The sequence below is a fragment of the Branchiostoma lanceolatum genome, chromosome 9 (assembly GCF_035083965.1).
Source record: "Branchiostoma lanceolatum isolate klBraLanc5 chromosome 9, klBraLanc5.hap2, whole genome shotgun sequence".
Lineage (NCBI taxonomy): Eukaryota > Metazoa > Chordata > Leptocardii > Amphioxiformes > Branchiostomatidae > Branchiostoma > Branchiostoma lanceolatum.
The window spans coordinates 21,762,885-21,790,442 of record NC_089730.1 but is presented as its reverse complement, the minus strand read 5'-3'; the positions used below and the strand labels follow the sequence as shown (position 1 = coordinate 21,790,442).

Genomic DNA, 27,558 nt, shown 5'->3' with positions numbered 1-27,558 from the left:
CTCGGAATTTCAAGAAATCTCGCAGTACTTGGCGAGAGTTCGGTGTTGAGATTTTCTGCATGTCTTCCGTTCATTTTATGCACAGGAAGGATTAATCACTTGACTTCTAAAAGTAAGATCTGAGAATAAGTATAACAAAACTCTTCAAGACGAGACAAACGTAAGCTTTGTCTCGTGGTGCCCTGGGATCAAGAGCTGTATATACTGGAAATATTTCAGAGAACGAGTTCAAACTTCTGACCAATCACAGACGGGACTACCAAAAGCCGCCATTTTGGAAAATCGAAAATTCTGCGATTCGCAGAAAACAAGAACAGGAAGAGGAGAAAGTAAAAGGTGAGTTGTCGATGAGTTCACTGGAAAAACTAACGTCTTAGGTTAGTTGTCACCGATTGGGAGAGAAATCAACACGTGATCGCGGTCTTCTGTGTAAGTGGGGACATTTTGGGAGAGTACTTGATAAATCACACTATTGTGGAATAATGACTTTGATTAGAAGTTCGATCGTTCTTTCTTTGTGAAATTATTTAGTAGCTTGATTAATCCAGATGGTAGATCAAGTGAATAATTGAGTAAACGTGGTGCTATCTTGAATAGAGGTAACCCTTTCCTTTCAATCATGTATATGAACGTAGAATAATCTGGAATAACCCCGCTAAAATATTCCATTATTTGCGTGCGTGAAGACAGTTTCATTCGTTCAAATTTGTTAATCACCTTACCACCTTCTTGTATGACTGGAATAAGAATTTGCTTGTCCCTCTCTAGTCAGGCGAACAAACCATTACAGGCGTTTCTGTCACCATGGACAACGATCTCATCTGCAACTTCAAGAAGTGTCGCAAGAGGCTCACGGCGTTCGCTTGGGTATTATTTTCCTCCCGTTGTTAGATGGATAAACGAGTATTTTGTCTGTCATTTGAAACCTTTCTTGAACATTTTACCCCTTGTTATCTCCAATCTTTTTATATATTTCCAGATGATTATAAACTATCGATGAATCATTATATTTTCAAGTATTGCATTTTTTAGTCAAGTTAATGACATCAAATCCTAAGAAAAAGCAAAATGGTTCAAAGCAAGCAAGGAATAACTAGGCTGGTAGTGCTAGGAGTGTAGCTGCTCTATACAACACAACTGTGGCTATTAAAGATACTGAAATCTTGCTCCAATTTTTCCTTAGATTCCTTTAAAACATCCTGAAGAAAGATATATACAGCTGCCATGCATCTGCACTTGATACCCGTTGATGCTTGCTTGCTTGATATATTGAGCAATCGACTTATTGATCGATTGACTCATTGAGTGATTGATAGATTGACTGATAGATAGATTGATAGATTGATTGTAGGCAGCCTGAATATGTGACTTCTGTCTCCACAGGTCACCTCCTGTTCCCATATATTCTGTGACGAGGACGGGACCAGAGAGTTCAACAAATGCTACACCTGCCCGGCATGTAAGTAAAACACACAAAACTACCAATTCCTGTCTTCAATAACTAAGTTCTTTGTACACAATCAAGTTTTAATACAAGGATGATTTTTTTCCAAGATCTCAGCCCCAAACTTCCTCTCTTCCAGGTGAAACCAGTTTGTCGGACAAGTTTGACATTGTCAGAATCGACCTCCAGCCTTCAGAACAGTACAAGTCTGTGAGTAGATCCATGTTTGGTTGTAGTAGAAAAATGTTGAATAGTACTTGTATTAGATGCAATGGGGAAAAAGACTGAGTAGCACTGAAATCTCAACCAGTAGTTCTGTTCTGTGTATCAAGATACCCTTTACTTAAACTTTATAAAGTAGTGTAGTATTTCCTTTTAAATGCTACTCACTCACTCACTCACTCACTCACTCACTCACTCACACACGCACACACACACACACTCACTCACACACTCACTCACACACTGAAGAGCTGTCCCTTTGGTGCCCCCCAGATGGTGCTAGCAGGACAGAGACCGGAGGTGATCATGGAGATTTGTTCTCGAGCCATGTCCTTCTGGACTTACCAGGTTAGTAACACACCGGTTATGGTCAGAAGTTATCATAAATTATACAGGAATATTCTGTACAGTTAGTGTAATAGGTTAGAGATCTGTTGTCATGTCCTTCTGGACTTACCAGGTTAGGAACACACCGGTTATGGTCAGTAATTAAAGACAGGAACAGTCTGTACAGTAAGGGTTAGGTTAGAAATCTGTTCTCATGTACTTCTGGACTTACCAGGTTGGTTAGGACAAAGGGAACAGTCTCTAAGTTAGCATTTGGGCATGCTAGATGGATGAGGAGGCACTTGTTTTGAGTTCACCTGGCTTCACTGATAGCTTGTCATATAGCAGCCCCATCTAGTGATCCCTCAACAAACTGCATCTTACACCTTTGTTGTCCCTAATGTCTATGTTCTGTTGATGATATGTATAATGTTACTCTATGATGTTACTGACATTTTCAATTCACTTTAATCATGTTAGAAGTTGAAAGTGATTCATTTGTAGGTAAAGACATTTGAGATTAAAGGATGAGTTCCTTAAAGACATTCATAAGAAGTGAGTGAAAGTGTTTGTGTGTCCCATGCAGTCCCACCAGGAGCGTACGTACCAGGAGTACATGTGTAACAAGGCCAAGGAGCGCAGCGTTCAGCTGGAGAAGTACTACGAACAGGTGCTGACCACAACACAGGCCGAGCTCAGCTGTATCCTTCTGGATCTGTTGTAGCACCTAGATAAGTACATGTAGTTAATGTACGAACAGGTGCTGACCACAACTCAGGCCGAGCTCAGCTGTATCCTTCTGGATCTGTTGTACTTGTAGCACCTAGATAAGTACATGTAGCTAATGTACGAACAGGTGCTGACCACAACTCAGGCCGAGCTCAGCTGTATCCTTCTGGATCTGTTGCAGCACCTAGATAAGTACATGTAGCTAATGTACGAACAGGTGCTGACCACAACTCAGGCCGAACTCAGCTGTATCCTTATGGATCTGTTGTACTTGTAGCACCTAGATAAGTACATGTAGCTAATGTACGAACAGGTGCTGACCACAACTCAGGCCGAGCTCAGCTGTATCCTTATGGATCTGTTGTACTTGTAGCACCTAGATAAGTACATGTAGCTAATGTACGAACAGGTGCTGACCACAACTCAGGCCGAGCTCAGCTGTATCCTTCTGGATCTGTTGTAGCACCTAGATAAGTACATGTAGCTAATGTACAAACAGGTGCTGACCACAACTCAGGCCGAGCTCAGCTGTATCCTTCTGGATCTGTTGCAGCACCTAGATAAGTACATGTAGTTAATGTACAAACAGGTGCTGACCACAACTCAGGCCGAGCTCAGCTGTATCCTTCTGGATCTGTTGTAGCACCTAGATAAGTACATGTAGTTAATGTACAAACAGGTGCTGACCACAACTCAGGCCGAGCTCAGCTGTATCCTTATGGATCTGTTGTAGCACCTAGATAAGTACATGTAGTTAATGTACAAACAGGTGCTGACCACAACTCAGGCCGAACTCAGCTGTATCCTTATGGATCTGTTGTAGCACCTAGATAAGTACATGTAGCTAATGTACAAACAGGTGCTGACCACAACTCAGGCCGAGCTCAGCTGTATCCTTATGGATCTGTTGTAGCACCTAGATAAGTACATGTAGTTAATGTACAAACAGGTGCTGACCACAACTCAGGCCGAACTCAGCTGTATCCTTATGGATCTGTTGTAGCACCTAGATAAGTACATGTAGTTAATGTACAAACAGGTGCTGACCACAACTCAGGCCGAGCTCAGCTGTATCCTTCTGGATCTGTTGTAGCACCTAGATAAGTACATGTAGTTAATGTACGAACAGGTGCTGACCACAACTCAGGCCGAGCTCAGCTGTATCCTTCTGGATCTGTTGTAGCACCTAGATAAGTACATGTAGTTAATGTACGAACAGGTGCTGACCACAACTCAGGCCGAGCTCAGCTGTATCCTTCTGGATCTGTTGTAGCACCTAGATAAGTACATGTAGTTAATGTACGAACAGGTACTGACCACAACTCAGGCCGAGCTCAGCTGTATCCTTCTGGATCTGTTGCAGCACCTAGATAAGTACATGTAGTTAATGTACGAACAGGTGCTGACCACAACTCAGGCCGAGCTCAGCTGTATCCTTCTGGATCTGTTGTAGCACCTAGATAAGTACATGTAGTTAATGTACGAACAGGTACTGACCACAACTCAGGCCGAGCTCAGCTGTATCCTTATGGATCTGTTGTGGTAGATATATACATGTAGTTAGTGTAGGAACAGGTACTGACCACAACTCAGGCCGAGCTCAGCTGTATCCTTATGGATCTGTTGTTGCACCTAGATAAGTACATGTAGTTAATGTACAAACAGGTACTGACCACAACTCAGGCCGAGCTCAGCTGTATCCTTATGGATCTGTTGCTGTAGGAGTAAGACAGTTGGGTAAGACAGCACGGTCTTCAGTACAGATACAGATGACCTTACCGTTAGATGTTATTGGCCCTCCTACATCTAACCATTATCAAGTATTTCCAGGATCCCTCCATGCAGACCCTCTATGATTGAGAGACATGGAGAGTCATGGAAAGGATAAGAGTGAGTTCGACAGAGTAAGTAAGTGAGTGAGTGAGTAAGTTAGTTAGTGAGTGAAGTGAGTACTACAGCTAGATAAGTACTAAGGAAAACTGCTGACTACAACACAGGCCAAGCTCAGCTGTATCCTTATGGAACTGTTGTGGTAGTACTATACCGTAGTAAGAATTTTTCGTTAAATGTTACTGGGCCTCCTACATTTAACTTTGATTATCAAGCAGTTCCAGGATCCCCCCCCCATGCAGACCCTCTATTATTGAGAGACATTGATAGTCATGGAAAGGATAAGAGTGTGTTCGACAGAGTAAGAAAGTAAGTGAGTAAGTAAGTAAGTAAGTAAGTAAGTGAGTGAAGTGAGTACTACAGCTAGATAAGTACTAAGGAAAACTGCTGACCACAACTCAGGCTGAACTCAGCTGTATCCTTATGGAACTGTTGTGGTAGTACTATACCGTAGTAAGAATTTTCCGTTAAATGTTACTGGGCCTCCTCCATTTAACTTTGACTATCAAGCAGTTCCAGGATCCCCCCATGCAGACCCTCTATTATTGAGAGACATAGATAGTCATGGAAAGGATAAGAGTGTGTTCGACAGAGTAAGTAAGTAAGTATTTAAAGTAAGTAAGTAAGTGAGTGAAGTCAGTGCTGCAGCTCGAGAAGTAGTAGGAACAGGTGCTGACAACAACACAGGCCAAGCTCCTCAGGCAGCTGTGTTCTTCCAAACATAGAATGTGTATGAGTAGTTACAAGACTTGCTGAGCGTTGCAGGTCTCTACTAGTAGAATATAGAGAGTTAAAGCGAAAACGTAACACATTTTCTATGGCTGGAAGTGTGATGTGTCTCGACACAGGTAACGTTTTCAGCCATCCACATCAGGTCACCACTATTCTTCTTGATAAGTGTGTTGGGTTCTTTTACTAAAAGGTAAGGTAACCTCAGACTGAGGACGAAGCAGGGCACTTTTTTGTTAGCTAGCAGTGCAATGCGGCTTTGCCATGGCTCACGTTTTCCAGCCAAGCACACCAGGTCACCATTCTCCTGATAAGTGTGTTGGGTTCTTTTACTACTAGAAAGCTACAGCATAAAAAGATCATGCACACTGATTGCTCCACTTATAGACTGTGTTAAGCTGTGTCCTTTGAGAAAGTGTTGTTACCTCTGTCCAGACGGTTGTGTTTTGGGTGCGTGTGCTTTTAAACAGCATCACTCCAGAAGTTGTGGATGGATCCTTATTAATATTGGTATGCTGGTGGGGGTTGGCAAAGAGATTATTACAGTCCAGGGCCCCTACTCTTGCTTTCTACAATGCAGAACTTCTGGTTTTGATATGTTTAATCTGGGCATGCTACGGTCTAATTTTTTAATGGTGGGCATTGAGCTCTTATATCCGACAAATAGCCATAGCAGAATACTATAGGTAAATAGATATGTAATTAAACACACATCTGCCCCTATAGATGATATAGAAACAACAACAAAAAAACAATCATTATTCGTAATGATAAAATTTGCTATCTATTCAGCACAGAAATGCTTATCATCCTCATCACACAATGTACATTCATTGCTATATAGATTGATCTTTTTAAACTATTTACATCTCCTTTTGATTTACATCTGCTTTCGAGTGACAGTAGTTTGCTCTCATTTGATCCTTCATGACGGATTTAATTAATTCTATCTAAACCTCTGATCATTACCCTTACTGTATTCCTATTTTCCTAATTCCAATTTGTTATTGGAAACAACAATACTGCAATCTGATGTGATACACAACATACGTTTGACCACAAAATAACGGGAATTAAGGGGAAGGTTGTATAAAAAGTAACCCATCACACCCAAACGTCTATCAGGAGGAAGGGAGGATCACATCTTCTTACAGCATTTTTTTCTGATTCTCTCCCTCCCTCCTGTAGTTTACTAACAGTATATTGCTGGGTAGCTACTTTCCCTCCCCATATCTGCTTGGAGATTAGAAATATTGGAGCATTTCCACTCAAAACCAAGATGTGCTAACACTGGTACAAGTTAGATTTTAGACTTTAAAAAAATGAACATCTGAGTGATACTATAAAACTATATATTTACAAACACAATAGTTAGTCTAGGCACAGCTCAGACTTATAAAATACATAATATGAGACACACGACTTTTAGAACAAGTGGAAGACATTAAGTGTCAGAATCTGTATAAAACATCTTAGAAAATCACTTAAGACACAAGAAGAATGACTTAAAGATAATCTTTAAGCATCGCCACAGTGGCAAAACAAAGGGAACTGGAGGTTCATACCTAGAAGTTGTGCAGTAAAGAGACACCTGAAGTACAGTTAATTTCGGGCACTTTTATAAAGCATTAATTTCCACTCATTGATATAAATATCTGTCAGTCTCTGTAGTTGGTGGTCTCACACTTCAGTTCTGATTGTCTATTTGAATTTCTGTCAGTCTCCATTCCTGGTGGTCTCACACTTCAGTTCCAATTGTTCACTCCCACAGTACCCCTGCAGCTTGCCTGGCCCTTGTCGGCGGTCTCACACTTCAGTTCTGGTTACCTCTGACAGCCCAGCGTTGTAAGTAGCACCACTACTGACAGGCCTGTATGTAGAAATGCTGTTGTCATGGCAACGTGGACTGTACCAGCTCCTGAACCTGAAGGGGGGGAGGAAATTAGTGGTTTATCACTTGCATGTTCCATTCCTGAAATGGTTGTGATGGTTTCATGTTTACAGTGTCCTCTCAACTGTAAATTCAGGACATCACAAATTGAATTCCCAAAGTATTTCTACTGAAATACAGAATTGTTCCAGCCATGAACTTAAAACACTGCGAAATTAAGTCCCTGTGAAAATAGACAGGATTACAGTAACAAACCTATTAGGCTTCAAATTAAATACAGATGAATTCAACAATTGTTACAGTAAAACCTCTAAATAACTGAAATGAGAGGGATAGTATCTCTGTAAGTGCGTCAGTATACACCAGAGACCCTCATGAAAAATTAATGAAGACAGAATAATCAATAATTCACTGTTTTATTGATTTTTGGGGGTCGTTGGAAGGTCTATTGAATGATGAATGTGCTTTTTGACAGTTGAAAGTTACAAATCACATGTAAAGCTGTGCAATATGTCCCTGAAATCAGACATTAGCGCTGTAATTTGGAGTGATTAGTAAAAGGTTCTTCAGTTAGAGCGGAGACATGTTCTCTTTCAGCTGGGAAACTCTTCATGTCCTCAGATGTGGTGGTTTATTCAGAGAATATTCCCACGATCCTTCTTTATTACTATATTAGTCTTCTGGAATTGGTTATATTCCTTTTGTAGACACAAGGATATCAAAGAAAAACATGTTTATTGTTACAGTGTGGCCATAGAGAAAAATGCAATATCATGCTTCTGGTCTACATTTAACAATATTCCCTGGCCCCAGGCTGCGTGTACTTTGTGACCATAGCAATTATGCTGAGCAGATTTTCGTGAGGAAACTTCATGATTAGGTTGGGTGGTGGCTGCTCTCCAAGCAGAGGTTAGGCTCCAGCTTGTTTTGGGCGTCTCTTTAGGCGTTTTTATTGGGCTTTCCATTTTTTCATAGTCTCTACCAGACGAACCGCGTCGGCTATAGAGAACATTTGCCGGGGGACTTTGGCCATGGAGGATAAATATTGGACCCTATCTCAATAGCCGACCCCCTTCATACATTTGACTCTATTTGGCCAATTTCTACTATTTTCCCAGCGACTAGCAGGGGCTGGTAGAGTTTTCTTCTTGGTTGGCAAACAAGGCTGACAAAATAGAAAGCCAGATGAAAACGGTTAAAAAAATGTCCAAAACAAGCCTGATCGGAGCCTAACCTCTGCTTGGTGACTGGTGGGGTAATTTGATATAATCGTTATCTGAGTCATGGTGGAAACCAGGTCAGGGCTGGGAGGGATGCTCCTGCATACAGAAACACTTCTCTCCCCACATGACAACACTTACTGTACCATGGATGGTTCTTTATTGTTACCTGTAGGCCAATTCAAGTCAAGTACAAGTACATGTACAGTTGGTTTGAGATTTGTCTGTTCAATTCTTCCTCTATACATTCATTCAAATTTCAACAAAGTGGTTTTAAATACCTGTATGCCAAGGACAGTGTGCAATAACTTTTTAAGGTCACACTAATTTATGCAAAAACTGCTTAGATTTTTTTCTTTTTTGTCCTATGAGTGTAGATATGCAGTGTCTGTGTCTGTTTCTTCTATACTGTTCAGGACATCACTTCTGTGTCTTCTATAAGAGACTTCCTTCGTGTTAGAGTCAGACTGAGATGTCCTGGGAGAGAATTAAAGATAGAACATTACCTGTGGCCCTGTGCTGCAGTGTCTGGTACATGAGTTCTACTGATCCTCTCTCTGAGTTCAATATACTGAGTTAGACCATAGACGCTTCCCTAGAGTTACTCGGTGGAGTAAGACTGCAATGTCCAGAGATATTAGAATGTTTATTATAATAACTTACCTGACGCTCTCCGCTGTAGTGTCTGGTACATGAGTTCTATATCCTCTATTCTTCCCTGCAGTCCGGATATCTCCCTCTGTAGCGTTGCCTTCTCCGCCTTTAACACTGAGTTCTCCGTCTCCAGTTCTACAATGACAACAACAAAAAGTGACGTTAGTACATCATCCAAATGTGCAATTTGAGATGATTTGATGTTCTGCTTCCAGTGCGCTCCGCTGGCATCTATCTAATTGCATCATACGATTCATAACCATTTTTAAAGCCTGCAGAGACTACCAGTAATTTATGTAATGGCTAGGTCATGTTCGTCATTCAATTTTTTCTTTGAATTTTTCCGTTCTTGTATAGATGTGTGTCCTTGCCTACAGGCATCTATTTGATAATGTGTGACCACGCATCAAAAGACAGAGCAGAAACACCGGTATGTACACTGAGCAGGTGCTGTAAGATTTATCAGTAATGATGACGTTCCAGATGCCAGGAGATGGGAGCCAGATTGGTCCTAATGGTGGCCATTAGTTTTTACAGTCAATGTCTCCTCCCCTGGGACCGGGCGGGACACAACGCACACGTCAGGACGTATCCAAGCAGATGCAGGGTGTGTTTTACACATGTAGCATTTGATAGTATTTCTAGTGGTTCTTATGGGAAAATTAAGAGATCAAAAGGCCCACCGCTGGAAAGACGTACATGAACAGTTGAACAGACAAAACTCACGAGCAGTACCCTACATCTGCTTGGAGATTACGTCTGTACAATTTTGATATCTATCTGCATTCTGTGACAATGACATCATTCCTGTAATATTTCCATAGTCCTTTGAGACTTGCGAATGCCTTCTTGCATATTGTTTATTACTCCACAACATGAAACAGACGCGTCAGTTTTCGCTCAGACTGTCTGTCACACTGAGCTGAGAAACATGTTTGTATAAATTCCCATCGTTTGGAATCATCAGGACTGTTTCTGATTTGTGAAACCTTATCTGCTGCATTTCTGCTCTAGCCTGGTCCCTGTCTCTAGGGTCAGCTTAGTGGTGTTTTACCGGGCCAGTCAGTTTCTGATGGCCTTTCTACCTCTGGCTGCCATCCTACTATCGCTATACCCTACTTCCGCTGCCATCCTACTTTTCCGCCGACCTAGGTGCCGAGCTAATTAATGCAAGGCCGTAAACAACACCCCGAGCGGGCTAAGCTGTCTGGGCGGGTGAGGGTCACTCACAGTGCCGTAGAGATATCGGGGAGGCACCGAGGGTATGGATTCCAGGCTATTTCTGCTCCAGTAGCAGTTTGTAATGACCCATTAATTCTGCCGGTCCCCGCGGTATAGCGGGACAACTCTGCCGGTCCCCGCGGTATAGCGGGACAACTTTGCCGGTCCCGGCGGTGTAAGGCGAGTCTACCCCCGGGGGCCGTGGGAAAGGACGCGCCTTGGAGCTGCCTCGCTAAGTACTGACAGATCACAGACATTCCAACTTACAACCTACAAACTAGCCTGGATGCCAGACCTCCAATGTCTTAAATATCTGCCACACGATAGATATTTTAGAGATTGGGGGCATCAAGGCTACCTACAAGCAGACGGGGGGAGGAAAGGTCGTTTTTCTCGCTCTCCGTTTTTGCCTTCGTACATGTACCTAGCAGATTATCCATTCCTCCTCTCCAGCGTAGACCTGCCCAGAAATATAACATGTTGCGATTTTCCACCACTACTTCTGCTTGAAGATTAGGCTATCCGACTTGCAAGGGATCCAAGTTTGGGATGTTAGGATTAACATAGCCTGGATGCCAGACCCCGGCCCCAAACTGTAAAATTTCTAACGATAGATATTTTTGGGGGCCTGGCATTCAGGCTAGGATTAACATGCCGGGGGGGGGGGGGAGGTATCTCACCAGCACATCTTCAGATTAGTCCATGGGTACCAGACATACCGATATCTACAGTTTCTACTTCCCTATCCGTCGTGCCGAGAGAAATGATCCACCTGTCGTCGGCATAGCCTCCTTCGCAGGCTTCTCACGTGCACGGAATATAGACGTTGGCGCTCAAGAAGCCTGTTACTATGAGACATATCGGTATCTACGGTTTCTACTTCCCTATCCGTCGTGCCGAGAGAAATGATCCACCTGTCGTCTGCCGAGGTTCCCGGGGTTTTCTGGGAACCGGGCGGGTCAGGATCAGAGACCGGTCTGTTTGTGGCCGGGCTAAAGTTTCACCGGCCTATTCTCCAAGCAGATGTAGCTTGGGTAGCGAACTAAAGCTAAGAGGCTGGACTCCAGGCTAAGTAGATGTAGCAGTCGCGCTTGTTCATTTGACCCGTGACTGTATTTGTTGGTGTTTTTGGACAGAAGCGCTTTTTACAGTAACAAGTTACAAGCGAGTACATTCCAGCAAAAAGCACAAAACGCTAACAACAAACTTGGATACATTCACAGTAGTCCACTGTCGGACAAGGCCCCGCTCACCTGGCCGAGTCCAAACAACCAAACCGCATCCGTTCTCTCGGCACAAAAACTCCCGATATTCGATCATATTTTCCTCCGTCCGTGACGTCAGGAGACGTCAGGTAGTTTCCTGCACTCCACACCTTGACGCGCTCGAGTTTCGCCCCGTCCGGATCAAAACAAAGGAGCTGTTTGGATACTTTTCTCCGTATTTCCTCCCCCAAAACAAAGCGGACATCCCGCCACCCAAGCGACGGGACCCAGCTTTTCACTGCCATGGCGTACTGTTTCTTATTGTTATGTTTAAAACACGGGCGATCCGATGCAGAAATGTTAATAGGATGTTATTGTGTTTATGTTGAAACAATAGAGCTGTATAAAACCACTTTGTGACTCAATGGCGAGTCTTTAATCCGATCTGAATGAAAATGACTTCTGAAGCCGCGAAGCTTTTGACACATGAATGCTACATGTCCCCGGGGGCGGAAAGCATGTTTCACCCATTCTTTTAGCGCTTACTTAGGACTAATTAGCGGGAAGGAAGTTGCCGCAGACCTGAACGCAAACGGACGCTTCCAGGTGAGACGGAGGTTACCTGTTGACTAGGGTCACTTCTGACATACCAACAGAACAGGTCATTTTACAAACAGGGTATGGAGACGTAGAGTCGATTCCACATTACCGAGAGGGTGTTTGTTGCCTTTTGTTCTAACATTTGCAAAACCTTTGTAACAATCTAAGGGAGGTAAGTGACTGTTTAGAACAATTTCCAACATTCATGTGATGTTCTAAATAGTTTTTGCTGTGTTCCAACATGTTAGACAAATTTCTAACATTACACATGTTATTTGTATTATTTTCGAAACTGTTGGAAAATAGGTTGATCATTTGTTCCTATATGTTCCAACATTATAACAACATGGTATAACCAATGTCCTTGGTATAACTGGGTCAGTGGGATGGGAACAGGGCAATTCACACATCCCTTCAAAGTATAGGGGATTAGGCCTGGGTGCCATGCATAGACACCTCAAGATAAAGGTCCAGACGTGAAATCTAAAAATTTACAGAGGCAGACAATAGAGTGCGATTAGCACCTACTTTTATGGGGGCAATAACCCAAATCTACCATTTGAAAAATGATGCAAATTGTTCCAACATGTTCAAACAGTGAAACAATCGCATAGATGTTTGAAAATTGTTCTAACTAAATAAAGAGACATTTGTGCAATTACTTTCCAAATAGTTCCAACATATATTTATAAGTTAAAACATGTTCAAACTTTCATTCTTGATTGTTTGAACAATTTAGAACATTTCGACTGGAATAGTCTTTTACCTAAAATTGTTTGAACTCACTAGCAATATTATCTGAAAACCCTCTCGGTGACATGGAATTGACTCTACTTTGGCTTTTCGAAATTCACCACAATAAAATCCTCAGGAGGGAGGGCAGAGCAAGGACATTATGAGCAAGGACCTATATATGACCTAATATCCCCCCGATCGAAACCTCTGCTTGGAGAATAAAACGGAGACGAGGGCGTCGGTGGGGAAACGCCAGTTTAAGAGAATGTCTTTCTGATTTTTTTTCGGCACAAGAAGCTTCTTGTGAAGTTGTGTGAAGCTTCTTCTTCTTCGAAGGGCCTATGTCCCTAGCTATGACATCGTTTTCACAAGGAGGTTATATGGTTTTCATATGCCGGCCGTTGGGACGAACCTTGTTTGTGTTTTTGTTTTTTAATCCTGAGGTCTAAACTTGTTTTGGTGTAATCCGATAATAATTTAATAAGGTTGTCACCTATCGATACGCATGTACACTCGACATGTGCTCCACACTCCTGTGTGTTGTCCGAGGTAAGGGTTTGAAAAGGAAGAATCACGGCCTCATCCAACCCCATAGCTACTGTTGGAATTTGTCATGGTAGATGTGTCAAGGTAGTCAAGGTAGACGTTGGGATGGGAAATAGCAGGGTCTGTCCGCGCCAGTTTTTCTGACATAAAACCACCAGAAATATAGACACCGGGGAAGCAGAGAACGTTTCCTGATGAATTTTAGTTTGTCCAAGGAGGTTTAAAATAAAATATAGAAGGTCTTCTATATAAAACCTCCTTGGTTTGTCTAATGTTTTGATCCTGCATGGTTTATCGATGTTTCTATGAGTTTTATTTGACGGAAATTGCTGTATAATGTATAATTCATTTCAATACCGATTCAATTATATCTATAGAAAACGCGCGGCGGCTCAAATCATGCATGGCGTGCATCCATATCGTTTCGCCGATTTCACAAAAGCCTTTGACTCCGATGGAACTGTAAGTCTGTATGAATGAAGGTCTAGCTGGTTGTGTGATGACCATAGGGACCGTAAAACATTGACTTGGCTTGCTAGCCTAGTCTCAGTGGTTATTTAGATTATCATAATAATAGATTATTAGATTAATGATTATTGTCCGGGCAGATTTGATGTATATCAAGGCGGTTTTGTACCCACATAACGGTGTAGCCGATTTTACCCCAGATGGCTTCTGCTATTGTTATTCTCAACAAGAGAACAATCCACAGGAGGCAAAGCCGAACTTCAGCTTGAATAACCGGCGCCATTGTGGTCAAAATTATAGGAAATTTTCTCAGCTTGCGGTAATTACTGAGGTCATGAGGGTGTGAAAGGGTTTACCGTCATTAAACGTGTCCTGGGGGGCCCAGCGGGGGGAGACCGCACATCGCATTGTCCCGGCGCGAAGCCGTGAATGGTGTTTGGCAAATACCGGCGCAAACAGCGCCAAACAACTTTTGTGTGCGCTGTTGTGGTTTCGTCTGTCGTCGCGTTCGTGCCAAGTAGTGGACACGCTTTCTATATTGCCAATACACACTAACTGTAGCGGCAGTCTCCACCAGGATAAAGCAGCCACGCTGGCTACAACTAGTAAAATCTAGCCATATGATTTGCCATTCGAGTTTGATCACCGAAGCCATTGGGGGGATATTATAGACTCTACCAGCCTCTGCGGGTCGCTGGGAAAATAGTAGAAATTGGCCAAAATTTAGAGTCAACTGTATGAAGGGGGTCGGCTATGGAGATAGGGTCCAATATTGCTGCGGATGGGAATGTTATCCTCCATGGCCAAAGTCCCCCGGCAAATGTTCTCTCTATAGCCGACGCGGTTAGTCTGGTAGAGACTAGGGAAATTATGTGATCCTTCCCGCGGATTTGACTCTCCTTGCCAACTACTAGTATTCACCCTCTGTTTGCCAACTGATAACTAGTAATACTTTTTCCTACTACTGTAGTATCTTAGATCCCCGTCGGAAGGCCTAGCCTGGATGCCAGACCCCTAATCTCTAACATATCTATCGATAGAATAGATAGGCTAAGGAAGGCCTGGTCTGAGGCTAGGCCGTAGGGTAGCGAGCGGCTTTAGCCTGGGGCGGAATAACTTCCTCATTTCCCCCAACAAGCAGTGAAAGGGACGGGGATGCATCAGTAAAGATGTCATACTTTCACTTCAATACTTCTATAGTTTGACGTCCTAACACCACAATTACAATAATTCTATGTACGAGTTTTAGACCGTAGCTCACCCTGGACTCTGTCGGGCCCGCTAGCCTCCAGCGCCGCCGTCAGGTTCGCCACCGTCTCGGTCAGCTCGCCGTTCTGCCGCTGCAGCCGGGCGATCATGTCCGCCAGCTCGAACCCGGACGTCCCGGCGGCAAACACACACACCACCGCCAGCGCACAGCACACAACCCGCTCCATTTTCACCTGTGTGACGCTCCTACCGTACTAGACTTACGATAACACCACACCGTCTGCTCCGCACGTTTTTATGTCCTCACTAACCCACTACGTGACGTCATGCCATCAAGTTTGCCTGGCTCAGATGGGTTGATTACATAATTAGCCCGGCCCCCATCTCCTTATTTGGCAGCGGAGATGTAATTTGATACCCCTGACCGCCATATTTGGAGGGGTGACATAAACCAGCCAAATTGATGTCATCTGGGAGCAAAGCTCGACCGGAAGCGCTCGGGAGACGCTCTGTCGACAGGGAAATGCCTGACGTAGCGTTAGTCACTTCTGCGCGCTGCGATGATATTTGTTATTTTTGCCATTTCCCACATCGCATTCCGCCTGCCGTTTCCATGGTAACGAGCTGTTTGTTCCCTTCTGTTGTAGAGCGAAATTCAAAAGTCGCCTATATGATCCTAAATAGTTCAGAATTAGGGGATGAAGCTAAGAGTATCCAGAGCCCTTTCCCGAGTTGACATGTCAACAGGACGGCCGATTTTATCTGACAGCGCGGCTCGCATGCAGGGCGATCTAAGAGCTTCTGGGAACGAGTCATGGTCTGTGTTTAACTCACGCCAGGTTATCGCCGACCGGCGCCTACAGGGCTTTGTTTAAGTGTTTCCTGTACAACTTTATACGTTCACCCGCAAGCTTTGGTTTATTTTTAGCACAGACTCTGAGATTTTTCACGTCAGACGTCCAAAGTACATTTCATTTATATCAGAGTGCCCCATTCAAAAACCCGGATCCACGCGCGCCTGTTCTATGCATCTTCGACCATCAATTTATCAAGTCCTGGCCAATTTCAGTGCCAATGGTTTAAAATTAAAAACGATTGAAAAACAGCGAAGACTAGATTGAAATAAAGTGACCTCAAAAGTCAAATGAAAATAAGCAAATTTATATATAATTTAGATATTTAGATAAGTTGACATGAATGAATCTCCACTAGTTATCAATTCACCTAGATTTTATTTCACCTTCGACAAAACTAAACTTCGACCCCAGCAACGCTAATGTTAATTGTTAATGTGCCACAGAAAAGGGCAGCTCGGAAAACGGAACGGTATACTAGTAGCGTCCCCCAACATCTGCTTGGAGAGTACGTCTATGTCAGGTTGGTTTGATGACGACACCTGCTGTGATGGCGTTGGCCAATAGAAATGTGGCGCGCAGTTTGAATAAACACAAACTGCACTCCTATTGGTCCGTCATGTAAGTTGTAGAATCTCACGTCAAGATCAGTCCAAATGGTGACTAGTTATCACCAGACGACGCCCTTCGGGATATGACAAAAGAAACAAAAACTTGTCGAAATACAAAGAAAGTGGTCAGCGCTACTCTCCAAGCAGAGCTAGGGTTTCGGCTGGTTTTTAACGTGTTTTTAGGCGTTTTTGTCATGCCTTCTACTTTGTCATCGTTTTTGTTTGCGACACAACAAAAACGATGACAAAGTAGAAGGCATGACAAAAACGCCTAAAAACACGTTAAAAACCAGCCGAAACCCTAGCTCTGCTTGGAGAGTAGGTCAGCGCCGGGTCACCCTTACTCTTCTCGATAAGTGATCTCATTCATGCACAAGGCCGCCGGATTTACGTCACCATCTGAAATCTGCAACATGTCCAAGACGGGGCCGACGCTAGCTGGGATGGAACCCCCGAAACAACGGTCGGACATGCTATCAAGTGACACATACTTTTCGTCCTGGTCGATTCACACAAGAATCGTTTCCAAATCGTTCCCACCTGTTTCCCCGGGCGCAGAGAACAGACCAAGCGGAACTGTTCTAAAAGCAGGGTTAAAACGGGGTCAAAGTTAACGACTCTGTCGCTTCGCCCGTCCCGACACGTATTCGGCTCGTCTGCGTGTGAAAATGGAGGAAATTGATACTTTTGTTCTCCCGTGACCCCGCCTGACCTCGCTTTTAACCTCCCTGTTTGTTGTACGTTGTACCTCAAACGTTCGGCGGTCACTCAAAATTTTATTGCGGCGAATTTCAAAAAGCCGAAATACCAGCATAGGAGTGAAGCGTTCCAAAGTGTCCGGTACCAACGAGAAGTAGAAATAGAAATAGGCGGTTAGTCCGATTCGGTTTTACTCAAAGAAGATCATTTGATCTTAGATTGTTCACCTGTGTTGGCAGAAATCATTCTAAAACAAGGATATTTGGAGTTTCTTTTAACACGACCAGGTAACTGAAACTCCAAATATCCTATATGTTCTACCAACCTGATGAAATTATTTCCGGACATTCTGAAACAAGTTTAAACCGTAATTTCCAACACAAATGTCACCACTGTTCAGAAACAGAGGACCACTGTTCAGAAACAGAGGGTTGGAGGGCCACCTTGCCCTCTGCAAAACTTTGCCTGCCCCCTGGGGAAGACCCCGAGGACTGATAAAACTTTGCCCGCCCCCCTGGGGAAGACCCCGAGGACTGAGCAGGACAAGTAGAATTTCCTTGGGGGCATGTTGGTAGCCTCCACCAGGGTCCAAGGGCGGCTTGAAGGATCTAGGAGTATGAGTTGCCTAAAAAGGTAGAAGGCATGCCAGAGGAGTGTACGTACAGTTCTGCAGAGACGTTTAGCCTGAGGTGACCAACTGTACTCCGGCCTATAGCTGACTAACTCCTCCGGCATGTTATCAATCAATCAATCAATCAATAACTTTTATTTATACTGGAAGTGCCCTGTCGGCCCTAGCCGTTCTTCCCAGAGGTCCAGTTATCTGTCTATTTGGCCAATTTCTACTCTTTCCAGCCTGGTCGAGGCTAGTTGGCCCTGTAGCCGGAGAGCTGGCCTGTGTTAGCCTCCGATGCAGACTCAACCCGGCTGTTTTCTTTTTCAAGTTATTGTTTTTATACTATCATAATTTTTTTCTTATTGCTGGCCGGGATCTAAGAAAAAAATATGATAGTATAAAAAACAATAACTTGAAAAAGAAAACAGCCGGGTTGAGTCTGCATCGGAGTCTAGCCTGTGTGGGCCTTCCGCAGTCTGATTTCCGGGCTAGAATCCGCCCTGAACCCGGGCCCAGCTCAGCACACACGCGGGTGAACACGCCACCCCGATCCGTCAGCTCCACAGCCAATATCGCACCTTGTCCGTTGGGATGTCATGCCTGCCTTTGACGTGCCTACATGTAAAATCTTGCGCCGCCAGACGTCAGAAATACTTGCGTCTGGAACACTGCACTCTCCTGTAATTATGGAAATCATGCCGAAATGACAACTTCGTTTCCATCGGTAGATAGACGATCCCGTGGGGCTTCATTTGAGATTAATGAAAACTGGAGTGTGTAATTATAGTTTTGAATAGAGAGGCAATTACGTAATTTGTTAGAAACCTGCATGTATGCTTCCCCTACCCACGCCCAAAACAAGAATTCCGTTTCAGGTTATGAAGCGGCTGTGGGTTTGTGCACTTTTCCCAAGTCGTGAACAAAGTACGTCTGATACAAAGCTTTAAAAAAGCCCCACGAATTTGAACATCGAAAATAAAACAAAACACAAATTACTAATTATCCTCGGATGATATTTTTGTTGATATTCGCTTTCAGCTCATTTGCTGACGAACCGTTAGGGCCCTGATTTCAATAGACGGCGATCTCGCTGCGACCTAAGATTTGTGTAACCCTTGACTCCAAAATTGGAATAGTAAAAGTATGACTGAAAATACAACAAAACAGACAGACCTTAAAAAGATTCGTTTTTTCATTCATGAATGAAATTCGTCGAGTTCTCTGTCAACTCGCTCGGTCGCAGCGAGATCTCCGCCCTAGTGCAGTAGTGGAATGAGGGTGTTTCCCATCCGGGACCCGGCCGGGCAGCTTGTGGGAACGACAAATATGATATGAAAGGCAACAAAAGACACAAAACGTTAAGAAATTACTCCTAACCATATATCGCATTTTTCTTGATATGCATTTTTTTATTCATCGTTTTCGCAGCCCGGCTGGGCCCCGGGTTGGAAATTGGACTGAAGCATAACACAGCCGCCCTTTCAACTGTATTTAGGATCGGTTCTGTAATGACTAATGTTTCTGTGAATTGTGATCCCGCCAGCCCGATGGAACATTCCTGAACCAGGCTGCATAACAGCTTCATCAGTGACATCAGTGAGTCATCAGGCGGGCTGATTGAACGCCCTTCACGTGCCATATACGGCAGGAGTACCCATTACTATAGTCTCTACCAGACTAACTACGCCGGCTACTGGGAGAATATCTGCCAGGCCTAGAGTTTCATTTGCAGGCTCCTACGCGGGCGAAATGTAATTTTCACCGTGGACTGACTCTACTGACTATTACTATAGACAAGTATAGATTAGTACTATTAGACATAGTAAGATATCACATTTCATTACGTTATATCATCACCACTGTATGTATTCCTTTGCGTATCACCATGACCTGTACTTAGCCTGTTTAAGCATGAATGTACAATAAAGGTCTTTTATTCACTATTCCTTTTTCTGCCGAATTCTGCGATCCATGCGCCCGTAGGAGGGCCTGGTCGAGGCTAACCATTACGCTGAAATCAGAGCTACTTTGTCTCAACCGTACTCTTCTGCAGCTGATGAGCAGAAATTGGTCTGAACGACAAATGTGCTGCCAGAGGAACCAACCGCAAACATGCAAATTAGTCTCTCAATTTGGCCAATTTATGTCATTTCTAGATTAACGATTAAAGGCTACTGGCGCAACCAGAAACCCAAACCATCATCAGAAACCTATTCGCCCCCGGCCCATAGAAGAGACCGAAATACCCCAGTCCTCTAGGTCTGGTACCGATGCTAGGTTATGGATCGAATCGGACATCACGCACAATTCATGATTTGATCGTATTTTTTTGGCTACGTATACAGACGATGAATGCAGTTATTGAATACGTAGCGAATTCGTTTGCCTAGATGCCAGACCCTCAGTCTCTATAATGTGATACATATTTGGGGTCTGGGCTACGGTTTCGTTTGCTCGGTGCCTCATGCAATGCTGGAAATTGATATTCACCCCAGTCCCCACCAATTGGGCTGTTTTCCAAACAAACCACTTTCAGTCGGAATTGTTCCGCGCCATTTGCGTAATTTCCCGGCTAATGCGGAGATTACCGGGTCAGAGCCCGTTAGCTCCGGGACCGTGATCTGATTATGCTCCTCTCGGCGCAGGAGTGGCCCGGCCCCGAGGGACGCTGGACGGATTCACCCTGCTGTAATTACTGGGGATAAAACATTCATAACTGTATGATTTATGGATCAGTACGGACTTAGATAAAATGTCTGTATGTTTCACATCCGTGAAACCAAGAAGATGATGTTTGATAGAAGAAAGTAAAACAATAAATTGTAGAAATAGTACATCCACATGTATTGTATCCACTATCCACACAGAAGAATCTTAGGTTATCAATGTTTTTGCAGGCAAAGCATATTTTCGGACTTGTGAACTCAAATGGCAAGAAGCAGAAAAAGACGAATTTGCAAGTGAAAAATGTCATTCAAATAATCATTAAGTAGATCGCCGATTGCAGCGAAAAGTTTGAACGGGATTCTAACAATTAGAAAACATTGTAGCAAAATAAAACCAAAATCCCCTAGTCCTGCTACGCCCGGCAATTGCCGCGTTGTACATTCTTGTTCTGTATGCTAGCCCAGACAATTGCTGGGTTGGGAATATTTCTACAATGCGCTAGTTGCACCCGCGCGGTTGTTTACAGCGTGGTAACTAAAATTGAGCAATATCAAACGAGTTCTCTTTCTTTCAAATTGTTCTGCGCACTTCGGCAGTGGGGGTATTTTTTAGCTCTGGAACTCCAGCAGGACAAGGGTTAAAACATACTGTCACCGCCCGGGATCGAACCGGGGACCTTGCGCGAACCCCGCACTTGAACATGTGTGAGGCGCACGTGATAACCACTACACCACGGTGACTGCTGATGAACGAACTGTTACATTCGCACGCTTGCATATCGGAGGACAGACGTCTACGTAGCTACTCTAGCCTCCATGGCAGGCTCTGGGCCTTTTTTTGACAAAGTACATAAAGGTTGTGCGATTTCTTTTTGTACTGTGTCGTTTGTGCAGCCATGCCCCTTACCTTACCTTACCATACCTTACCTTACCTCACATTACCTTACCTTACCTTGCCTTACTTTACCTTACATTGCCTTACCTTACCTTACATCACATTACATTACCTTACCTTACCATACTTTACCTTACCACACTTATCCTCACCCTTACCTTACCTTTACCTGTAAGGTACCGACATCAGTTCGTTATAACACATTTGCTATCAGCTTTTGTTAATATCTGTTGTGTGTGTGTACAAATCTGGAGACAGAATGAAATAGAATAAATGAAATCTAAAGATAAAAGGTTGAAGATGTAGTATGTAGAAAGTCAATTTTACAAGCTTTTGTTGTAGACTTATGGCATACCTTACGGAATGTTTTATATTTATGTATGCTGTTTATTGTTTAGTTTAATTTTCATTTAAACAAAATTGAGTCGTTGGATGAAACCAACATGTGAACAGATATGCCCTTAACAGTGTGCATCTCAGCTCTCAAGAACCAAATCTCAGGTGAGTACGCCAGGTGTAAGTTGCACTCAGCTACGGGGGAGGGGGTGGATTGGCGAAACCTTAATTTCATCGACAGAGAAATTAACAGATAGATATCGATATGCCAAGATGCATGCCTTAGCATCACAGAACGAATGGCCTTTATTGCGCAGGGTACCAAGTATTGGTATGGCAGGTTTTGTTCTATTTGGTTCTATTTCGAACATGGCAAACATATTTCGCAACTGTTCTAAATATGGCTAGTACCTGCACCCAGGTGAGTTATCTATACCCGTCCGCTTGACGTCACTACCTGTGCCCAGGTGAGCTATGTCTCATGTCCGCTTGACGCCCCTGTCTGTTACTGTAAACGATTTTAAGTTCTCGTTGTTTTAATTTCGCGGTAAGAAGAAATGGAGTGTTCGCGATGGTTTTAAGTTCGCGTTTGAGACCATAGTAGACATGGGTGAAGGAGGACCCCAAAATCGCGGGTGTTTTTAAGTTCGCGGCGAAAAGCTTACCGCGAAAACCGTGAACATAAAACCAGCGCGAACATTTCTGCATTTACAGTATTCTCCAAGCAGAGGTTTCGGGGCTAGTAGTGGCCGGGATTTTTAACGCTGCTCTCAGTGTTAAAAATCCCGGCCACTACTAGCCCCCCCGATGGAAACCTCTGCTTGGAGAATATCTGTCTGCCCCGTGAAGTCAGCCTGCGTGCTGTTTGCTAACACGGATCCCCTCCCCACAGCTAACCGCAAAGAACTGGAGAGCACCAAGAAGCGGTTTAATGAGGTGTCGGAGAAACTGATGGAGAGAAACAGACAACACCAGAAACTGCAGGTCAGACTATAGAGCTAGCTACAGAGCTACACTTGGCATCACTGTACATGTGCTGTGTCTGTTAGGTTTTACGTTACACTGTAAAGCTTGTTACAATGTCTTTTGTCATATCTTATGTTTTTTCAATATTGATAGATTTTATTGTATTTTGTTGCAATGTACAGAAGGGATTCAGATTGAAGAGGTTTTCTTTAGTTTATTCTAGATGCAGTCTTATCGTCTTAACTTTGATTTACTGCCAGGATGTTCATGACCCTATAAGATCTGTCAAAACGTCTTCATGAGCGCAGAGCCCTACGCGATCGTTTGCCAAACTTAAGATGCTACCAGATCCTTATCACCGTTTCAGTTCATGCTGAGACAATGACAAATCGCCTTACAAACCTACTAAATACTCTCAGTGAGACATACGACTCTGAGACATAGTCCTGAGACGATTCAATATCTTCTTAATACCTTTCACCGTCCTGTTAAGTCGTTGATAAATCGCCTTACGACCATTGTAGATCGGCTTAAGACACGCTTAGCTCCCCTTATGTTTCTTGATCACCTTCAAGTTTCTAGATCACTCTTCTAGATTGCTTCAAGACCCTTGTACTGATGACCTTAACTTTCTAGATCGCCTTAAGACTCTTCTGATCGCGTTGAGACTCTTCTAATCGTCTTTAGACCCTGCCCCTGACCTTCCTGAATCCTGCGTAAACTCGACGGCCAGACTTTGTAGCCAGGTCATGTTCAACTTCTGAGTACGCGGCGGGAAGCCGGCTAGGATCGGTTTTACCAGCGAGGTACATGTGCAACTGTCTCTTGTAACACATCAGCACAGTTACAAGACACGCCACGGGTAGCAGTAACATACAGACTGATGAAACCAACAACAAACGCACTGAAGAAGACCTTCATGTACAGATCCATATCTACGTGGAACGGTTTACCGCATCGGGTACAAACGGCAACACAGAGCAGGTTTAGGCAAGAGATTCTAAGTTACGTGTATATAAGTTAGGCAATTTTAATAATAATAGTCTTTATTGCATATTCCTGCCCAGTAGGGCTAAATGCACAGAAGACCACACGTGGTCTGTAAGGAACATAATGTAAAACATAAATTGATAAAATGCTACATTCTAATGCTAAAAACTAAAGAAAAGAAAAAAAAAAACATACAAACTGTGGGATATTGCTAAACTAAATGATGATCACCTAGTAGTTTCTTCTCTCTTTTTGAAACATTTGGAAATATTTTAATGTAGTATGTAAATAGCTGTAACAACTAGATCTGTATGTCAGTTGTGTGTTGTTTTGTACTCCAGGTAGACTAACTACTAACTGATTGTATGATACATGTTACTAATGGGGTGTATAAAATATCGGAAAGGCAGCGCGAAGTGACGGAGACAAGTGGGTTGCGTCACGGTGCGGAGAGCTAAGACTAAGTGCTGACCCTTGAATTAGCCGGCTTTCAGCCGTCGGCCTGCCACTGGGGAATGCCGCTCTGTTGTCTCCTCGGCTTCAGTCTAGCCTCTACCAGGCTCCAGAGGTGGCTGAAAAGAATAGAAATAGACAGAAAAACATGCAAGAGGAGTTAGTCTGCTATAGTCCCTCCGTAGCCGACTCCCTTAGCATACCAGGGATTTTCCCAGAAAAATTGAACAAGAGTGAGCACACACAGGCGAGGGAGTGAATTCTATGTATCTATGGAAGAATCCATCGCTGAGTGAAGGCTGTATGCTGGATATTAAGCTAAAATCTGGATTCAACAAGGTGGCACTGGGCTGAAACAAGAGGGTGCAGCGTCCCTCTTTGCTGATTTAGATAATCCCCTGCAAACTATTAACTCTATTGGGCCAATTTCTACAATTTTTCCAGCCATCTGCGGTGCCTGGTAGAGGCTAACTCCTGTTGTCTCCTCGGCTTCAGTCTAGCCTCTACCAGGCTCCAGAGGCGGCTGGAAAGTGAGAGTAGAAATTGGTCAAATAGACAGTGACACGCCATAGGAGTAAGCCCACTATTTGGGTACCGTTCAGAGCGGCAAAACGTACATGTACCCCTATAGCGGACTAACTCCTCTGGTATGTTATCTGTCTATTGAGTCGATTTCTACTCTTTCTAGCCGCCTCTGGAGCCTGGTAGAGGCTAGCTTCAGACATCCGTGGAGCGAAGCGAGTTTGTCGATTCACACGCGTGGTTCGGATTCCAAACCGCCACAAAACCGTCCGCAAACCGCGAGCAAAAACTTTGCAAAACCGCCCAGAAGAACTTCCCACGATCACGCTCATACCTTAGCCTCCGTTGCAGGCTATGAAGCGGCTTTTTGGGGGGCTAAATAATACACTTTTACACCGCCTAGGCGGCTGATAGTTACGGGGTGGCTGCTAGTTACGGGCTGGCTGCAAAAAGTGTATTATTTACCCCCCCCCCCCCCCCCCAAAAAAAAGCCGCTTCAGAGCCTGCAACGGAGGCTACTCATACCTACGCTCGTACAGATAGCTTGACGCGTCAACTTTGCGTTTTTCCTGCCCGGTTTTCCCGGTTGTTCATTGTACGTTCTTGAGTGTGAGATGAACCAGGATGTGAGTAACTCAAGACGGTGTGTTTTGTTTTTACAGTCGATGTACGACGCGCTGAGAAGGTGAGTTCACAATTAACATCACGCCACAACAATGCCGGGTATTTTAAGGGCCGCTTGTCGATTGGCGACCGGTGTCTGATCAGTAAAGCGGTAACAGACAGAGGTGCTTCTCGGGAAACGTTTGACGTTTGAGTCTATGAATGTTTCATTCAATGTTGGTATCAAGATCTAGGAGTAATTCAGCCACACGAATCTAGAATATCTATAAACTTTGCGCTAAGCCTAAAGATACTTTTTAGAGTGTCTTTATGCTATGGAATCTGTACGCTAGAGTTTCCCCGTAAATTTTGCCACAGTATGACATAGGTCTCAGCAAAACGTAAAAAGCGGTATAACGTTTGTGGTCTTCTTTTCCCCGGGCCACGATCGTTAACTTCCTTCTTGGATGACTAATCTCCAAGCAGATGTTCGGTAGACGATCGTAACGTTTGCGGTTTGCCCGAGAAGCCCGGCCTTCAGCGTTACGATCTTTCATCCCAACATCTGCTTGGGGAAAAGTTTGTCCCAGAAGGTAAGTTCAGTGACTCATGCACACGTGACCCCTCAGGCGGACCATCACGCCTTCCAGCTTCGACGGGCAGCTGGGAAGAGCGCCGCCTGCCGCGCTCCGGGGGCACGACAGCAGCTTCGACATGCCCATCGCCACCGGACAAGGTAGGGAGGAAATACCTTGTCTTGAATTAATCTTCTTGTGAAGACTACGTCAAGACATTCTAAATTGTCTCTACCTCATTAACATATCCATTAAGAGTTTTGGTATAAAATCTGGTTTCCCAGGTCTTATCCTTAGTCACTGACGGATGCTGTCTGAAACTATTTTGGGCGTATCTTACTACCTGGATATCTAACCTTCATCAACGTAGGGAGGGAATACTGTACATCTGAAAATCTTCGCGGTGATTTTATTTTCATGTGGATCGATCTTTCATGGCACTGCGAATATGCTTTTTCAGTGTATGACTACTATAGTACAGAATTGTTTCGACCTAGCCACAATCGTGTGGATAGATAGATATTCTAGAGATTGAGAGTCTGGCATCCAGGCTAGTTTCGAACTCAAAACACTGCGAAAACCCCCTTTCCCTCTTATACCGTAAAAATAAGCCAACGCGAAAGTAAATAGATTTAAAGTAGCAAAGCACACGGACATTTAGACTGTAATTCTTCCAATTGATATGTACTAGTGGTAGCTTTCATCGCAGTGCGTTTTCGAAGAAACTTTGAATGAACGCGAACATTTTTTTTTACTCCTGATGTAAAAAAGCAAAATTTACTCCAGTGATGTACACATTTCAATTTTAACACATAGGAGTCCGCTAAATTTGTGTTATTTTCTTTGTTGCAGACGTCCTCTTGCGGCAGAGCAGTTTGTCCAGCGTACTGAGAGCCGGCAGCACCCCGCCGGAAAGTACGTTTGCGCGAAATAAACTTTCTTGTTTTGTTACAAGTTTAATCCCTCCACTGAGAGAGAGAAGAGCTGATTTGTTTACTGAATATTGCATAGAGCAACTGAAAGGGTATGGATGGATGTTTGATAACGACTCATTATACATTTTTTTGTTAAATTTTGTGTAGTTCTCACAAAAAAGTTGCCAATAAGTGAACCAGAAAAAATGCAGTTCTATTTCATTCATATTATCATGAAAAATAAGGCATTCTACTCCACCCTACAGAAGAGTGTGTCCTGCTCTCGTTAAGTATGGTTTGAGCAAGGAGGTTATTTTAACCTCCTTGGTTTGAGCAAGGCTGCAAGGAGGTTATGGCCTCTGTGGTTGAAGTAAGAAGCTAACATAGATGTATTGTTCTTTCTGTTTATTTATGGTATATGATATTTCCTGTCTCGACAAAAGAGTTTGTCCCTAGGCCTTCCAGGAAAGAAAAAAAAGAACAGGAATCATATTTTCCCCTGTGAAATCCTTTATTTTGGAAACTATGACATCTTATTTCTCCCTGCGCAGAACAGTTGGTCCTCCGCCCATTCAAGATTAATTATAATCCAGACATTTTCTTGTCTCCCCCGCAGAAGAGTTTGTCCTGCGTCCGTCCAGCACTCCGGTCCAGCTGAACCTGTCGCACCAGGACCTGAGCACCGCGCACGTCGTGCAGAACCGCTTCAACATGGAGCTCGGCACGCCGTCCAAACGGGCGGGGGGGTACCGCAGGGGGGCTGACTGA

At 43.8% G+C, this 27,558-nt stretch overlaps 2 protein-coding genes and 1 non-coding gene across 4 annotated transcripts; 1 reads left to right on the top strand and 2 right to left on the bottom strand.

Moving 5' to 3' along the window:
- The first annotated feature begins 241 nt into the window (after window positions 1-241).
- LOC136442745 (E3 ubiquitin-protein ligase CCNB1IP1-like) lies at window positions 242-27,558 on the top strand. Its single transcript, XM_066439687.1, has 13 exons — window positions 242-336; window positions 769-867; window positions 1,384-1,459; window positions 1,584-1,654; window positions 1,940-2,014; window positions 2,580-2,663; window positions 3,942-3,972; window positions 21,912-21,932; window positions 22,660-22,751; window positions 25,361-25,383; window positions 25,931-26,037; window positions 26,729-26,791; window positions 27,407-27,558. The coding sequence occupies exons 2-13, from the start codon at window positions 805-807 to the stop codon at window positions 27,556-27,558; spliced, it is 858 nt and encodes a 285-aa protein (XP_066295784.1). The 5' UTR covers window positions 242-336; window positions 769-804.
- Window positions 6,107-15,514, bottom strand: LOC136441898 (uncharacterized). 2 transcript variants are annotated; one of them, XM_066438446.1, is made up of 3 exons: window positions 15,143-15,514; window positions 9,116-9,241; window positions 6,107-7,265 (listed from the first exon to the last, which is right to left on the bottom strand). In XM_066438446.1, exons 1-3 carry the CDS (start codon window positions 15,315-15,317, stop codon window positions 7,165-7,167), a joined length of 402 nt encoding a protein of 133 aa, XP_066294543.1. In that variant the 5' UTR covers window positions 15,318-15,514; the 3' UTR covers window positions 6,107-7,164. The 2 variants fall into 2 exon arrangements, with proteins under 2 accessions (XP_066294543.1, XP_066294542.1); XM_066438445.1 differs by lacking the exon at window positions 15,143-15,514 and adding an exon at window positions 11,581-11,852.
- On the bottom strand, window positions 21,186-21,277 carry Trnav-cac (transfer RNA valine (anticodon CAC)). The gene is given in 2 exon segments: window positions 21,186-21,221; window positions 21,241-21,277. It is a non-coding gene; the product is annotated as a tRNA-Val (tRNA).

Bases quoted from the DNA above. Each gene is read 5' to 3' on its own strand.
- LOC136442745 (XM_066439687.1), top strand. From the start codon at position 805: ATGGACAACGATCTCATCTGCAACTTCAAGAAGTGTCGCAAGAGGCTC. The intron at 2,015-2,579 runs GTTAGTAACACA...TGTCCCATGCAG, and splicing joins TGTCCTTCTGGACTTACCAG to TCCCACCAGGAGCGTACGTA. The intron at 21,933-22,659 runs GTGAGTACGCCA...CCCTCCCCACAG, and splicing joins TCTCAAGAACCAAATCTCAG to CTAACCGCAAAGAACTGGAG.
- LOC136441898 (XM_066438445.1), bottom strand. From the start codon at position 11,837: ATGGCAGTGAAAAGCTGGGTCCCGTCGCTTGGGTGGCGGGATGTCCGC. The intron at 9,242-11,580 runs GTGAGCGGGGCC...TTGTCATTGTAG, and splicing joins GGTTGTTTGGACTCGGCCAG to AACTGGAGACGGAGAACTCA. The intron at 7,266-9,115 runs GTAAGTTATTAT...CCCCCCCTTCAG, and splicing joins ACTACAGCGGAGAGCGTCAG to GTTCAGGAGCTGGTACAGTC.